The 14,455-nt window shown below is 58.4% G+C and overlaps 1 protein-coding gene across 5 annotated transcripts; it reads right to left on the reverse strand.

The window, feature by feature from the left end:
* Nucleotides 1-2,568: 2,568 nt before the first annotated feature.
* Nucleotides 2,569-13,374, reverse strand: EPN3 (epsin 3). 5 transcript variants are annotated; one of them, XM_032615980.1, is made up of 10 exons: nt 11,612-11,698; nt 9,218-9,903; nt 8,133-8,251; nt 7,346-7,423; nt 7,030-7,155; nt 6,014-6,101; nt 5,275-5,541; nt 4,991-5,107; nt 4,632-4,862; nt 2,569-4,424 (listed from the first exon to the last, which is right to left on the reverse strand). In XM_032615980.1, the coding sequence occupies exons 2-10, from the start codon at nt 9,753-9,755 to the stop codon at nt 4,096-4,098; spliced, it is 1,893 nt and encodes a 630-aa protein (XP_032471871.1). In that variant the 5' UTR covers nt 9,756-9,903; nt 11,612-11,698; the 3' UTR covers nt 2,569-4,095. The 5 variants fall into 5 exon arrangements, with proteins under 5 accessions (XP_032471871.1, XP_032471870.1, XP_032471869.1 ...); XM_032615979.1 differs by having other exon boundaries at nt 6,014-6,104; XM_032615978.1 differs by having other exon boundaries at nt 6,014-6,143.
* Between the last annotated feature and the right edge of the window lie 1,081 nt (nt 13,375-14,455).

Genomic DNA, 14,455 nt, shown 5'->3' on the forward strand with positions numbered 1-14,455 from the left:
GTCGACGGAGGGACTGCAGACCGGAGAAGGGGACACGAGTCTGTGCACAAAACGGGGCCGACTCGGCTGGATCTAGACCAGCTGTGGGGGTTAACCCTCTTGAGTAGAAGATGGAGGGCTGTGAGGATGCCAGGACCGTGGAAAGCTCTGAGCCGCCTGTCATTTTATCCAACCCTAGCCCGTTTTACAAATGAGAAATGAGGCGAGAGGCAAAGGTGTGGCTTGTCCAGACCCTCCAAGCCGGGAGCTTCGCCTTTGCTCTGCCCACCCCCGACTCCCCAGGGCCTCAAGGTCCTGCTCAAACCCCACCCCCTCCAGGAAGCCTTCCCTGAATAATAATAACGAGCCAACTTTAAGTACTATCAAGTACTTTACACATGTCTCATTTGCTACATTCAGTCAACATTTATTGAGTGCCCGTCACCTACCAGGCACTCTGTTAGGTACAACGGTGGGCAGAGGGAGACCAGGCTCCTGCTCTCGTGTTGCTCACAGTCTGATGAGGGAGGCAGAAGCCAATCAGACAACCAGGCAAATGAATGTGCAACCACCCACTGTGAGAAGTACCATGACTAGGTATCACAAGGAAACTGGTCTGGTGGGAGAGACGAGGCGGGAAGGCCTCCCTAAGGAAATCACATTTGTGTAGCAGCCTTCGAAGGACAAGAGGATGGATTCTGGAGAGGGCATGGGGAAAATGCTGGGGAAGCAAGAGGAACAGATGTGCAAAGGTCCTGTGGCATAGCAGTGAGTCAGGGCTGAGGAACTGCAGAAGCCATCATGGCTGCAGGACAGAAAGCACAGGGAAGAGAGATGGTAGATGAGGTTGTGAGGCTGCGGAGGAGGAAGGCAGGGGCCAGGTCTTGAACTGTAAGCAGAAGTTTGGTTACTGATGAGAGCACAAGAAAGCTGTGGAAGGGCTTTAATCAGGGGAATGAGCCTGCATTTTGGAAAGGTCCCTCCAGCTTCCTGGTGGAGAATGGACTGGGAGGAGACAAGAGTGAAGCAGAAGGGTTCAGAGGCCATAGCAGGACCCAGGGGAGAGCTCTGGGAGGTCTGCACCAGGCAGAGGTGGAGATGGAGAGAAGGGGTGGACTTGAGGTCAGCGGAAGAGGAACCATCATCAGGATTGTCTATAAGGGAGAGGGGGGTGTCAAGAGTGAAGTGCAGAGTGGGGCTGGTGCTGAATGGGGGGGCATTTGCTGAGGAGGGGGCACAGGGAGAGACTCAGATCATGGGTTCATGAGGTCCATTTGGACGGTTGGTTTGAGGTGTCCTTGAGATGTACGTGTGGAGATGCCAAGGCTCTGGAATGCAGAGGAGGGGTTGGTGGGAGAAAGGAATCCGAGTGGCTGCTCAGTGCAGACAGTGTGGGATCACCCAGGCTGACTGCAGCGAGAGGAGAGGCACGGGCTCGGGCCTGGGCTTGAGGAGCTCAGAAGTGCACCCGTGAAAGACACAGAGGGTCATGGGAAAACCAGGAGAGGGTGTTGTCCCAGAGGCAAAGGGACAGAGAGTTACAAGGAGGGAGGGTCAGACTCCGGAGAAGCCAACTGGGATGGGACCGAAAAAGGTCCACTAGCTTCAGCAACGTGGAGGCCATTGGTGGACTTGGCAGATGAGTTCCAGGAGGTAATGCCGACAGTAGAAGCTGATTGGAGTGGGTTGGGGTGGGGGGAAGAAAGGGGACATAGAGAGGAAGGGCACTTGATGCGAGGGGAAAGATGGAAAGACACTCAGGCTGGATGAGATTAATTGTGGCAAATATCACAGGGAAGGATTCAGTTGAGAGAAGGCACCTGATGATGTGGAGGAGAGAGACCTCTGAGAAGCTGGGATAGTGGAGTGATGGAAGGGTTGGCAGGCGGGAGAGGCTGGTGTGTGTGCTCCCTGGACAGAATGAGGTTAGGATCAGAGAACAGGAAGCCTGGCTTTAATGTGGAGGAATTCAGGATGATGACGAGCCCCAGAGAGTGACCAGGGGTGAGAGCAGCTGAGAGGTCAAGGGGTGGCGAGGTCATCTTCTTGGATAATGGAATCACATAAGATTGAGCAACATCTGGGTGAGAAGACCATGAGCCGTGGCACGGGAAGAATGAGGTGGAGCGCAGCCCCAGGCGGGAGGAGGCAGGACACCAGGTGGCTCCAGTCTCCAAGGAGGGAGGGGTGTTCCAGGAGAAAGATGGTCCAGAGCAAAATGGGGAGCCAGACTACCAACCTCCTCTTGGTGGGAAGCAAAACGGCACCCCTTGGGAGTCCTTAGGGAAGCGGTGTCCACAGGGAGAGCCAGTTTAGAAGAGGAGGACCCAGGCTGAGGAGGGGCGAAAGGTGGGTCAGTGACCAAGAAGGATGGAGATCTCCCAGGTTTGTGCAGAAGATGGATGGGTCTGGGCACTGCCTGGCAAAACCAGGAATGAGAGGTATTGCATGTTCATTCCTCATGGTTAATCTCTGAACAGGGTGGATCCTGGGCTGAATGGACACTGGCCTGGGAGAAGCCACACAGCAACCTCATAAGGAAGGAACTCTTGTTCCCATTTGACAAGTAAGGAAATGGAGGCACAGTCATAGAGAGGTTAAGTAGTTTACTCAAGGTCAGGGAGCATAACCACTTATTACTAAGTGATTATTATTAAGTGCAAACCTTAGAGCAGTTTTGAATGCTTTCGGTCTGACTCCTAAGCAGATGCTCTTGTCCACTCTGCCTGTAACAGGTACAGTAGGACTGACTCCCTCCAAAAAAACAAAGCAGCTCCTTTCCCCACCCCCACCTTAGGAAGGAGACCGGCACTGTGTCCTCCCCCACCAACTTTGGTGTTTCTGGCCTATGGAAGGCCATTTTACCCCAGGCCTTTGGCCTGCTGCCTCCAGAGCCAGACCCTGAGAACGGAAGACACATCAGTGCCCAGTGGTTGGAGAGCATTGAGTAGAAGAGAAGTGAGGGTCACCATGGTGGCCCTCAGAATGAGGTACCAGGCCCTGCTCCTCCCCTTGGTTTCTCAGACCCCACACAAGCCCCCCAGGAGGGATCATGGCTGAAATTGAGTTTCTTGCCAGTCCTGGTGAAAAGACGAGAGGAGTAAGAGCCATATGTAAGGTGATTCAGTAAAACAAAGGATCGTGGGGGCTCTTGGATCCGGCTTGCCTGCCCCGCTGAGCTCTGAGCTCCGGGAGGCTGCGGGCTTAGCAACCCTTGAATCCCTCCCAGAGGAGCCTAGCACTCTGTCCACAGCAGCCAGTCAGTATTTGTGAATTAAATCTGGGGCCCAGGGTGCGAGCTCAGAGCTGTGGAGCCAGACCCCCTGACTCTGAATCGCAGCCCCACTCTGCTAGCTTTGTGACTTTGAGCATGCCATTTAACCTCTCTGAACCTCACCTATAAAGAGGGAGCAGGGCCAAGGGCTTTGCACTTGATCTAACGCTCCGCTGCTCCCGTTTTGACATCCTTAACCCAGTTTTGAACAAGGGGCCCCCACGTTTGCATTTTGCACAAATTATGTAGCCATTCCTCAGTGGGAGTAATATTATCTACCTCAGAACACTGATGCAAAGGATTAAATGAAATAATCTGAAGTGCTTAGCACATAACGAGTGCGCAAGGGAACAACTGTCTATTGTCCCTTGCTATTAGAGCATCCCCCGCGCCGATGTGTGATAAATGGTTGAACGAATGAGCGTCTGGGGAGCATGTGGAAGCGAAGGTGCCAGGCTGAGGGTGCTGTACAGGAAGTGGGAGCATTTTTGTGCCCCACATTGTGGAGCAGTCGTTCCCACGGCAGCCGGTGATTCGTGCTGTGGTCCGGGCCTGGCCGCCACGCCCGGCAAAAAGTCCACTTGGTGAGACCTGAGGACGTGGGTTCCAGTCTTTATTACGAGGCGTGGTCTCGGCCCCAGTGAAGTCGTCAGTAGGATGCGGAGGCCAGCGAGCAGCATCTGCGCCGACCTCGGGGCGGAGTCTCAGCCTTCCTTCCTTCCCGGGGTGGGTCCTGGCGTGGCAGCCCCGCCCCGCTCACGTCAGGGGGCGTGGCCCAGCGCCGTCCACGTGGGGCGGGGCCTCACGCGCACTCGCCGGCCCGCCGGAGGCGGGGGCGTTGCTCAGAGGAAAGGGTTGGTGCTGGCCTGCGGGGGTTGGTTGAGCAGCCCGGCGGAGCCTGAGATGGGCAGCAGAGGCTGCGGCAGGCTCCCAGGGGACGGCGGCGTGAAGGCGCGGGCTTGGGGGAAGATCCTGACCGAGGCGGGGAGGGTCACGCTGGCCGGCACGCTGCTAAGCGGGAGAGGCAGGGAGGCGCTGTAGGTCATGGAGCCGCCGACCGGCCCACCGGCCGCCAGGCCCAGCGCTGGCGACCCGGTGCGCATCTGGTTCAGGGTCGGCCTGACCTGGTCGCCCCCGCCGAACGGGTTGGTGGGGGATGGAGTGCTGAAACCTGCGGAACGAGATTGGGTTGGGGGACTTGGAGCGGGCCAGGGGCACATAGCCCTAAGTGGGGAAGGGGCAAGGTGGCCAGATCTGGGGTCTTAGAAATAGGGAAGAGCTAAGATTTTAGGGCAGGGTCTGGGCTGTAAAGGAAGAGACGGAGAGAGAGCAGGGGACCCCAGTGTTGAGACCCAGCAGGGACGAGGGGGTGTCCTACCTGTTAAGAAGGGGTTCCGGGTCTTTGCAGCCTGGGGCGCCTTGACTAATGAGTCAAGGTTAACCAAGGAGGAGGCCGAGGGGCCCAGGAAGGACTCAGGAGTCCGGCGCGCTGGGGTGTCCTTGCTGGGCTGGGTTAGTGCTTCCCCCAGCACGTCCAGGTCAAAGGCATCCGGCTCCTTTGTGCCATTTTGCTTGGAACCGGGGTCGGGGTCTCCAAACAGGTCCAGCTCTGGAATAGAAATGATAAAGCTCACTGGTAGGGAGAGTGTGTGGTCTCTCTGAGAGGAAGAAGGCAGAGGCCAGCTCGGGGTGGGCCCCTCCTTCCCCAGGGCTGCACATTCCCTGACTCCTGCTTACCCACAGGACTGCTGGGCTTCCCGGAGGGCAGGGCCTGGGCACACTCTAGCCCCTCCTTGGTCTCTGTGGATACTGGAGGCTTGGCAAATGGGTCAAAGGTCGAGGCACCATCCAGCACTAGCCAAGGAGGAAAAGGGAGATGAGATGGGTTGGCAGAAGGGCAGGCACTGGGCTGATCCCTTTCCAGGCAAGCTGCCCTCTTAACACAGGATCTCTTGCCCCTTGGCACTGGAGGTAAGGGGACCCAGCATCCCCTCAGCCACACCCCCTGGCCCTCCACTTACCAGGTGTGTTGGAGGTTTCCACCAACGCCCCCCAGGGGTCGGCCCCAGTGTTGAGTTTGTGGCAGGGGGAGTTCTGTGCCCAGGAGTCTGTGGAGGGTGGTCCAGCAGGCGGCACTGGGGTCCGGCCCCAGGGCTCAGAGGAGGAGAACATAGCGGGCAAGTTCCAGGGCTGGCTCTGGGACAGGATGCTTCCTGAGCGGACTGGAGACCAGGGGTCTGCCGAAGGCCCCCAGGACGAGCCACTGGGCTCTGTGCTGGGCCTGAGACCTGAAATGGGGAAGGCACAGATGTGACCCCAGGCTCACTCAAACCCCCAGTCCAGGGCCTTCCCAGTTACCCAGAGCAATTTGGGAGGCCAAGGGACTCATTTCCCAGATGCGGTGCTGACTCAGGACTACCCAGCAAGCTGGAGCCCATATTCAGCAAGTTATTCCAGGATTCTGGATCCCCAGGGCATAGGCAGCTCAGGCCACGTTCCCAGTCAGGGACAGGCTGGGCCAGGAAACCCAGGGTGACCAGAAGCAACAAGAGAACGTTTCTGAGTTTCCCATGAGCTGAGTTCCTCGGATGTGCCCCCTCCCTCACTACAACCCCAAGACACAGAGGAAACTGAGGCTCAGAGAGGTGCAGTGCTTGCCCAGCGGCCCTCACCTGTGGGAAGGGGATGCCAGCAAGTGGCTGGGAAGGAAGGGGCTCTCTGGGGCCAGCCTGGGAGCCCCTTGCAGCCCTGCATGCCCACCTGGGATGTCCCATGGGTCCGCAGAACAGTGTGTGGAGGGCAGGGCCGGGGCTGGTGCGAAGATATCCACCAAGTCCAGGATGGAGGACTGCTGGGGGCAGAGGCAGCCATGCTCAGGAGAGGGTGGGACCTGGAGGAAGGGCGGGCCCTGACCTGTCATCCTCACTCCAGCTCATTCTCTCCTTTATTCATTCCACAAACATCTATTAATGGTCCCTCGCCTCTGCACAGTGCTTTCCAGTTTATGTTTCCTCATCTGTTTAGTGTCTGATCTTCATAACGACCTGTGCTGTGGGTAGGGAAGATGGTGGGGTGCCCATTTTACAGATGTGCCAGCTGGAGCCCAGAGAGGGGAATCAAACTGCACAAAGCCACGTAGCCAGGGAGAGGCAGAGCTGGGATAGAAGGCCCGACCCTTTCCTCAGCTGTCCTGCCCCTCAGCCCATCAGTGGTAAGAGACATTTTATGATGAGCCTACTTCTATAAGTCAGTGTCCAAGAAAAATTGGCCACAATGAGCATTGGCAGAAAGGGTACAGGGATAGCACGGACAGCTTTGGAAGGTCGCCTTGCTACCAACAGCTACCCACTCCTCCCTCTTGGAGAGTGTGTGTATGAGCCCAAGATGTTTTCAGCACCATATGCCTGAGGCCACCCCCAGTCTTGACCCACGGTATCATATGACCCTAGAATGTCAGAGGCAGAACTGTCCAACAAGCCCACTGTACGGAGGAGGAAACTGAGGCCAAGACAATGACAGTGCGGCCAAGTCATTAAGTGGCAGCAAATCCAGGAACCTCAGATCAGGATTCTTTGCATCCCACTTTGCCACCAGTTCAGTCATCGGCCCATGCATGACGGGACTTGGGTCTGCTAAACCCCCTCCACCCCTATTTTCATTGAATTAACACTACTTAGTGCTCACCAGATACCAAGCACTGTTCCACACTCTTTACAGATATTTAACGCAACTCATTTCCCAGGCTCTGCCAGCCCACAGCCCCCAGTCCCCTCTACCTGGGTGGTTTTCAGCTTCTCCTCCTCTCTCTCTTCTCTTTCGGGCCCTCTGTCCCGACGACGGTGGGGTCCGGCCCCAGCACCATTCGCCACAGGGGAGTCATCTCCCCGCCAGGACCTCACCTCCTGCAGAAGGAAAGCGTGAGCAGCCCAGGCTGGACGTGGGGGGACCTTGGCTGGAGTCAAGAGTGTAGGGTGGGAGGCGCCGAGAGGTCAGGGGCAGCAGGACCACCACGGGGAGGGGGAAGAGCCTAGTTAGTGCCCGCGTAGCACCTCCAGACACAGCAGCAGCAGCACAGGAGGCCCGGCCCACTACCTTCCGCTCCTGCCGGCTCAGGCGCAGAGCCAGCCGCAGCTGCAGGTCCTCGTCCCTGCGGGAGGCTGGGGGGACCGGCTGCGACGGAGGAAGAGAGGGGTGAACTTGGCCCAGTGTTCCCACTCCTGGGCCGAAGGGCAGCATCGCCCTGTGCCGGTAAGGGCAGTGGAGAGAGGAATGCCCACCCTGAGTGGGTGTGGGCAGCCTGCCCCCAGACAGCAGTATGGGTGTGGTCTTCTCCCTGCCCGGATCTGGATCTGAGATGCAGTTTAAAAATCAGGAAGATTCATCCTTCTCTTCTGGGTCCCCTGAGTGCTCTCCAAGCCCTGCTGTGCGAGGCCAGCTGTGTCCTGCCAGGTCTGCCTGGATCCACAGAGGCGATGGCAGAGAGGAGGCTATCAGGGAGGCTGTCCCTGCCTCCCATAAGGACAGCTGATGGGGAGGGGGGGCAGCATATTTCTGTGTCTCCTAGGAAGGTGTCTGTCAGCACACTCACCCCTTCCCCTCCATGAGGCGATAGCAGGCCCATGAGACAAACGGTACTGCCAACCTACCGCACACACACTACCCCTTCCAGGCCCAGCTGGAGAGGACTGGGGGTGGGGAGACAGACCCCAACCCCAGTAACCCAACCCAAGGCACACAGGTGCTGTGCTGTCCTTGGGAGCAGGACTAGGGCTTTGGGGACCAGAGTAGGGGAGCCTAAGAATCAAAGGTGTGGGGCATCCAGGCACCCATCCCTCCTCCAGTTCCCTCCGCCCCCTGGCTGCCCCAGGAGGCGCCTTACCTTCTCAGCCTCCTCGCGGCTCATGGCCAGGGCCAGCTGCAGCTGCAGCTCCTCTTCTCCTGACGTCTGGGGCCGGGCCTGCTCTAGGTCGGAGGTGTAGCGGGGAGATGAGGAGGAGGCTGCAACGACCAACCATCCGTCGTGGCTTCCGTGACCACATAGGTACCCATAGGCTCCCCTGCCCGCCTCTTGCCGGGAAGCTAAGGCTCAGACAGGGAAACTGAGGGGGAAGGGAACACCTGGCAGTCGCGGGCCCCAGAGGACCAGGCAGTGTGCTCGGCACTTCCTGTAAGGTTTCCATTCCACCCCGATAAAAGAGCCCAATCCCTCCTTTACAGACTCGCAACAGCTCTGAGGGGTGCCTGGCTAGGGTCCGGCAGCAAGACTTGAACCCAGGTCCCCTGACTCAAGTTCCTGGACTCTTACAGCTGTGCCCCATCCAGCTTGGGGTCAAGTGCAGTGGGAGGGGGAGAGGTTCCAGTCACGGTCACAGCTCTCCAGGCTCTCAGCCTACTGTCAAGGAGGGCCATCCTGAGTGCCCCCCAGATCAGGAAAGTGCCTCCCTCCGAGAGTAGGAGAGTTGAGAATGCTCTACAGCCGCCCCCATTTTCAAGGGCAGTGCCCTCGAGCGGGGGGATCAAGGAGGATGCGCTCAGCACCACGTGCTGTGTGTCTGTGCCCAGGGCCGAGGTCTCATTTAATTCTCAAATTGAACAGCTGAGGCACACAAAATTATCCCTACTTTACAGACGAGGAAACTGAGGTCCAGAGAGCTGGTTGTCTAGATCACATGGCTTGGAAGGGGCAGAATAAGGACTGCTACTCCAGAGCCTATGCTTCCGCCACCACGCCCCTACCAGACAGCGAATTAACGATGACAAACCTATAATAACATCATTGTTCGCACTGACTTGTCGGGCACCTACTATGTGCGGGCCTTGGGCCTCGCATGTCAACCTCTTTATCTCACGGGATCCTCACACATCCCTCTGAGGTGGGGATTCTTATCCACAGCTGGGGTCACAGAGCCAGGGTCAGAACTCGGGCTGCCTCTCTGTCCCCAGCCACGCCCTGGGCTCACTCACAGTTGTAGGAGGACGGGGAACCGCGGGCACGGCTGAAGCCCAGCTGCCCGCTGCCGATGCCCGTGCCCTCCAACGCCATGCGCTCCTTGGTCTTGAGGGCGTGGGTTCGCTCCTGCCGGAGGCGCTCCTCGTCCTTGAGCAGGGCCATCACCTGCTTGACCTTCTCGCGCACGTTGACACCCTGGTCCTTGCCGTCGCGGTCGATGTACTGGAAGTCCTTGAGCGTCTGGATGGTGTAGAGGTTCTCCCGGCACTGGTGGGCCACCCGCTCGGAGCCCGTCTTGAGCAGGTAGTCCAGCAGCGTCAGCGCCTTGTACACGTGCCGCCAGTTCTTGCCGCTGTCGTTGAGCCGCCGCCACAGCATGCCCATGACCTCGGCAAAGGCCACCGTGTTGAAGGTCAGGTCGGCAATCTCCGACATGAGCGAGCTGGGCGGACCCCACGGGTCATTGCTAGTGGCCTCGCGCACCTTGATCTCCGCTTCCGAGTAGTTGTGCACGAGGTTCTTCACCTGGCGCCGCAGCGCTGATGTCGTCATGGCTGGGGACTTGGAGATGGGCGGCCCCCGCCCCAGCCGGAGGTGGAGGGCCGAGGAGGGCCACCGTCGTCGTCGAGAGGTCACGGTCTCCAAGGGTGGGCCGCCGTGCTCTCAGCAGGGCGGCTGTGTCCTTGGCTTCCACATGGGTCTGAGGAAGAGAGGGCCTGGAACTTAGGAGCAATGGGCCACCTTGCTGGCCACTCAGCCAGCGACTAAAGCCCTGGCCAGGGTGTCCCTGCTGCCAGGAACAGCCTTCGGCAGGCACTCATTTTTATTTTTTTTATTTTCCTTATTATTCAGCAGGTACTTCTAACTTTGCAAGCTCATTAATCTCTACAATCACACCTACAAAGACATTATTATTATTACCTCCATTCGAAGACGGGGAGAGTTTGAGAGAAAGATTAAATGACTTGTCCAAGATCACAGAGCTGGTGAATGCGGAACCAGGATTAACCCAGGTAGACATGCTCCACAGTTTTTGCTCTTAGTTTAGGGACACGAAAGTTACCCCCCAGGAATGCCTACTTGTCTTGCTTCTACTTCACTACCTGTTTCTGCTGGGATCTGCCTTAAGACCTATCCTTTCCAACTTCTCCATCCTCACTTTGCCCTCTTCTTATACTGTTAATTTTTTTTTTTAAGGTACGCCGGCCTCTCACTGTCGTGGCCTCTCCTGTTGCGGAGCACAGGCTCCGGACGCGCAGGCTCAGCGGCCATGGCTCACGGGCCCAGCCTCCGCAGCATGTGGGATCCTCCCGGACCGGGGCACGAACCCGTGTCCCCTGCATCGGCAGGCGGACTCTCAACCACTGCGCCACCAGGGAAGCCCTATACTGTTAATTTTTGTAGCTTGATCCATTCAACACCAATTTCCTGGGGACTTCTCTGAGCCAGGCTCTATGGCAAGCATAGAGTACAAGCCTTGGCCCACACACATCCACTTGAGAGGGTACAGGCAGTCACAGTCCAGCATGGGAGTGTAGAGGAGCACAGGAGTACCCAAGCTAGGAAAATCAGGAGAGCCTTCCCAGAGGAGGTGATGGCTGAGCTGATCCGAGATTCGAAGTGAAGAGTGAGGAGGAGTGAGGCAGCAAGGCAAGGAAGGAACATCTGGGGGAGGCTGCCTCCCAAAGAGGACCCACTGTACACACCAGAGCACTGAGGCCAGAGAGGGGTATGGCGTGCCCACAGTCACACAGCAGGTAAGTGGCAGAGCTGGGACTAACACCTAGGTGTCCAGAATACGAATCCAATTAATTCATCTGATTGCTTTATTGCCTCAGTCCCACCTTCTCAGCCAGAATGAAAACTCCCTGAGGGCAAGGCCAGCCTGGGCTCCCCAAACCTCCAAGGCCCTGGGCACGTGGTAGACCTCTGATCTCCCAGCTGAGGGAAGATTAGAGCCAGCCCACAGCCTCAGGACCAGGCCATCCGCTAAAAGCACACCCAGGCCCAAGACAGAGAAAGATTCTCCCAGGGCCCTACCAGAAACCAAAACCCGAATCCCCCTGCCACCACCATTCCTCTGGTGTGGGGAGACACACACACACGCGCACACACACACACACACCACACTCACTGGACCTGGCCTCCACCCAAACCCCCCACCAACAGCAACCATGGAGACTGCACCTCTCAGCTCTACCCTAGGACTCAGCAGGAGTCAGAAAGAGCCTGTCGACCCCTGCCCCCCATCTCAACTCTCCCTCCAGCCAGCCCTGCTAACCTGGGCTCAGTTCAAAGCCTTGGCAGTTTTCATCAGGGCCCGTGTGCCTGGGAGAGCTTGGACCCAGAGGGTAGGACCTTGTGGGGGCACAGACGGGTTGGAGAGTGCTGGCTGAAAGCGGGCTTACCTTCTCTCTGCCGCCTTTCTGTCCCGGCAGTGGCGGGCCTTCTGTGGGATGCCACAGCCAACACTTGTTTAACGCCTGCCCTCTCCCTCACTAGTGACTCAGACCTGTCTTTACTTCCCCAGCCTGTGGGCTGGCGGGTGGCAAGAGTCAAGATGAGAAATAATTGTGCCCTAGAGCCCACCGAGCGCAAGCCCCTCCCAGCACTGGCCACTGAAACCAGCAGAACTAGTCGGGCATCCTGACTCCACCAGGACCCCTACCAGGGCCGCCCCGGCCCTCCCAACCAGCCTGGCGTAGCAGAAGGGGGCCCTCAGTGTGGGCCCTGAGGCTCTGCCTGAACTTTCTCCTAGAAGGTGGGAATGGAGGAGGCTTCTCCACAAGCCTGACTGAGCTGAGGGAAGGGAGGGGTCAGAGACACCGGGAGGCCCCGCCCCCACTGAAGTGTAAGGGGACCAGGTAGGGAGGAAGAGAGGGCAGGGTGAGGCCAAGGGAGCACCGAGGGGAGGGAGAAGGAGAGGAAGGAACGCGGGAGGGGGTGGCCGGGAGAGCTGCCAGCGGTGTTACAAGCAAAGGGTTTTATCGAACACAATATGCCCAGAAATAAAAGGGAGTGAAACAGAAACCCAGCAGCCGATAAGGCGGCAGTGGCAGCGGCGGCAGCCGGGCAGCCGGGTATGGAATTACTGCAGTGACCTTGAGCCAGACCCTGTCAGGTGGAGGGAAGGACACTGAGAAGGCCAGGCCGAGAGGCCAATTCAGAGATGGGGAGAGGGTGGGGGAGGCGGGAGGCAGGAGGGTACGGGCTGGGGGATGGGAGAAGGGCCAGCAGGGGGCGGGGCAGGCCATGGCGGCAAGAGCATCAGCTCTCTCTTATGTTTGGGGTACCAAGAAGAGCTTCACAAGGGACAGGAGCCTGCTCTTCTCAGGGCCCACAGCGCTGGCGGATCTGTCAGGACTAAGGCAGCGGATGGCATTCCCGGAGTGGGGATTCAGGGAGACGGGAGGAACCCAGATAGGTTGAGTCACGTGCCTGCGTTTACCCAGAGACTGTGTGCCCCCACGGGCCCGCACCCCTTCCCATCCTCTGCTAAGGCGGATCTAGTGCCAGGCCCTTCCCCCCTATCAGGTCCAGCTTGGGCAGTGGGGGAGTGGCAGTGCGCTAACTCTTGCCGCAGGAGGGACAAGAGGAGTGAGCCCTAGCTCTAAGCTTAAGTCAGCCCAAAGGCAGATGTGTCTTGGGGGCACTGGAGCTGGGTGGGGGCTGTCCTGAGGCTACAGGAGCAACAGGGGCTGAGGAGGAGTGGGCAGGAGTCTGTGCGGAATGCCACCAAAGATGCTAGTCCCAGGATGGGGAGCGAGCCCTAGGAGGCCCCCTTCTTGGGGGCTGTAGGGAGGGAGGGGCGGCAGGCAAGATGCCTCCAGGTTCCTCTGTGACCCTGCCCTCCTCGCCCTTCTCCCAGGGACCTGGAAGGGAGACTAAGCCCCAAGCCTTTCATGCCAGGCACCACAGCTGATGACGGGAGCTTACCTCCAGTGCAGGCTCCCTTGGCCCCAGCCCCGGGACCACGAGCAGCCTCTGCAGTGACCCTCCGACCTGCGCAGCAGGGGGATGGCACAGCCTCGGGAGTATCCCCAGAGCCATCCACCACGGACCCTCGTCCTGGAGACCAACCCTCTCCCAGGAGGCACAGACCCCTCGGAAGGGCGGCTCAGGGTCCCCAGAATGGGCGGCTGCTCTGCCTCCTGCCTGCTTGTCTTCTGGACGCCAGACAGCACTCAGGAGGAAAGTTGCTTGGCTGGCCAGGCAGGTCTGCCTCAGCAGTAACAGGACACAGGAGGAAGTGCAGGGCACGTTAACCCCTTCCTGCTGGCCAGGCAGGCAGCACCTTCAGAGGTGGGAGGCCTGCCTGCTGGCTGTCCCCAGGAGGTGCAGCTCTGGAGCCAGTGCTGGTGACCCACTCCTACTCTGCGGTGAGTTAACCCTTCCTCTGCCTCCTCAGGGGAAATGAAGGGTGGGGAGGGGAGGCTCCAACACTCACCCCACCCCTATATTCCTCCTCTGGGCCAAGACCACCATTCCCTGGGGCTGGCCCTTTGGTGGAGCACTGCCTTGTGTGGGTTTCCATCTGGTCCCCTCGGCAACCCTGAAGGGTGCATCAGGACTTCAGGCACAGCGCCCTCTCTGCGTCTCCGACACGGGATCAGATTGGAGTGCCCTGCTCTCCCCAAACCTCCTCCCACGTCTCAACTGGAGGATGCTTGAGGCCCCTGAGGTCCTTATCAGAAGCACCAAACGCAAAACCAAGTGGGTAGGAGACTGTAGCCACTCTTCAGGTCTCCCCCTCTCCCTTCTGCCGCATCGCATTTAAGGCCCATAAGCCCACCGTTAGCAAAATTGTTCTTCAAGTTCTGGGAGCCCGGGGCCCACTCTGTACAGGCGGCCTGGAGCAGAACGATTATTGCTGACAGTCTGAGCTGACAGCATGTTTCTTTGCAAGAGTCATCTCTCATCCACTTCATATTTCTCTGAGCAAGGGAGGGAGCAGAAAGTCCAGAGGCTGTTTTTAAGGTAGAAAAAATGGCTCAAAGAGGCCAGGTGGCTCGGCATGGGGAGGGGGATAAGCAGGCTGGAATCCAGAATAATTTCTGGCTGACGACAAAGGGATCTGGCCTTTAGGGTTTAAGGGTGTGGTAGCATGATCCTCAGGGACTGGGACGAGGCCCTTGGACCCAGTGGAAGTGTGAGGACCTCAGGGACCCAGGTCCCATGGTGTCTAGTTCCCCTCCTAGTCACACACTGTGTCATTCTCGGTGATGACACTTTGGGAAGACCTGGCTCCGGGA

This window comes from Phocoena sinus, chromosome 20 (genome assembly GCF_008692025.1).
Source record: "Phocoena sinus isolate mPhoSin1 chromosome 20, mPhoSin1.pri, whole genome shotgun sequence".
In the NCBI taxonomy this organism is placed as follows: domain Eukaryota; kingdom Metazoa; phylum Chordata; class Mammalia; order Artiodactyla; family Phocoenidae; genus Phocoena; species Phocoena sinus.

Bases quoted from the DNA above. Each gene is read 5' to 3' on its own strand.
- EPN3 (XM_032615978.1), bottom strand. From the start codon at position 9,755: ATGACGACATCAGCGCTGCGGCGCCAGGTGAAGAACCTCGTGCACAAC. The intron at 5,108-5,274 runs GTAAGTGGAGGG...CTCCTTGGCTAG, and splicing joins GGAAACCTCCAACACACCTG to TGCTGGATGGTGCCTCGACC. The intron at 4,863-4,990 runs GTAAGCAGGAGT...TTTCTATTCCAG, and splicing joins GAAGCCCAGCAGTCCTGTGG to AGCTGGACCTGTTTGGAGAC.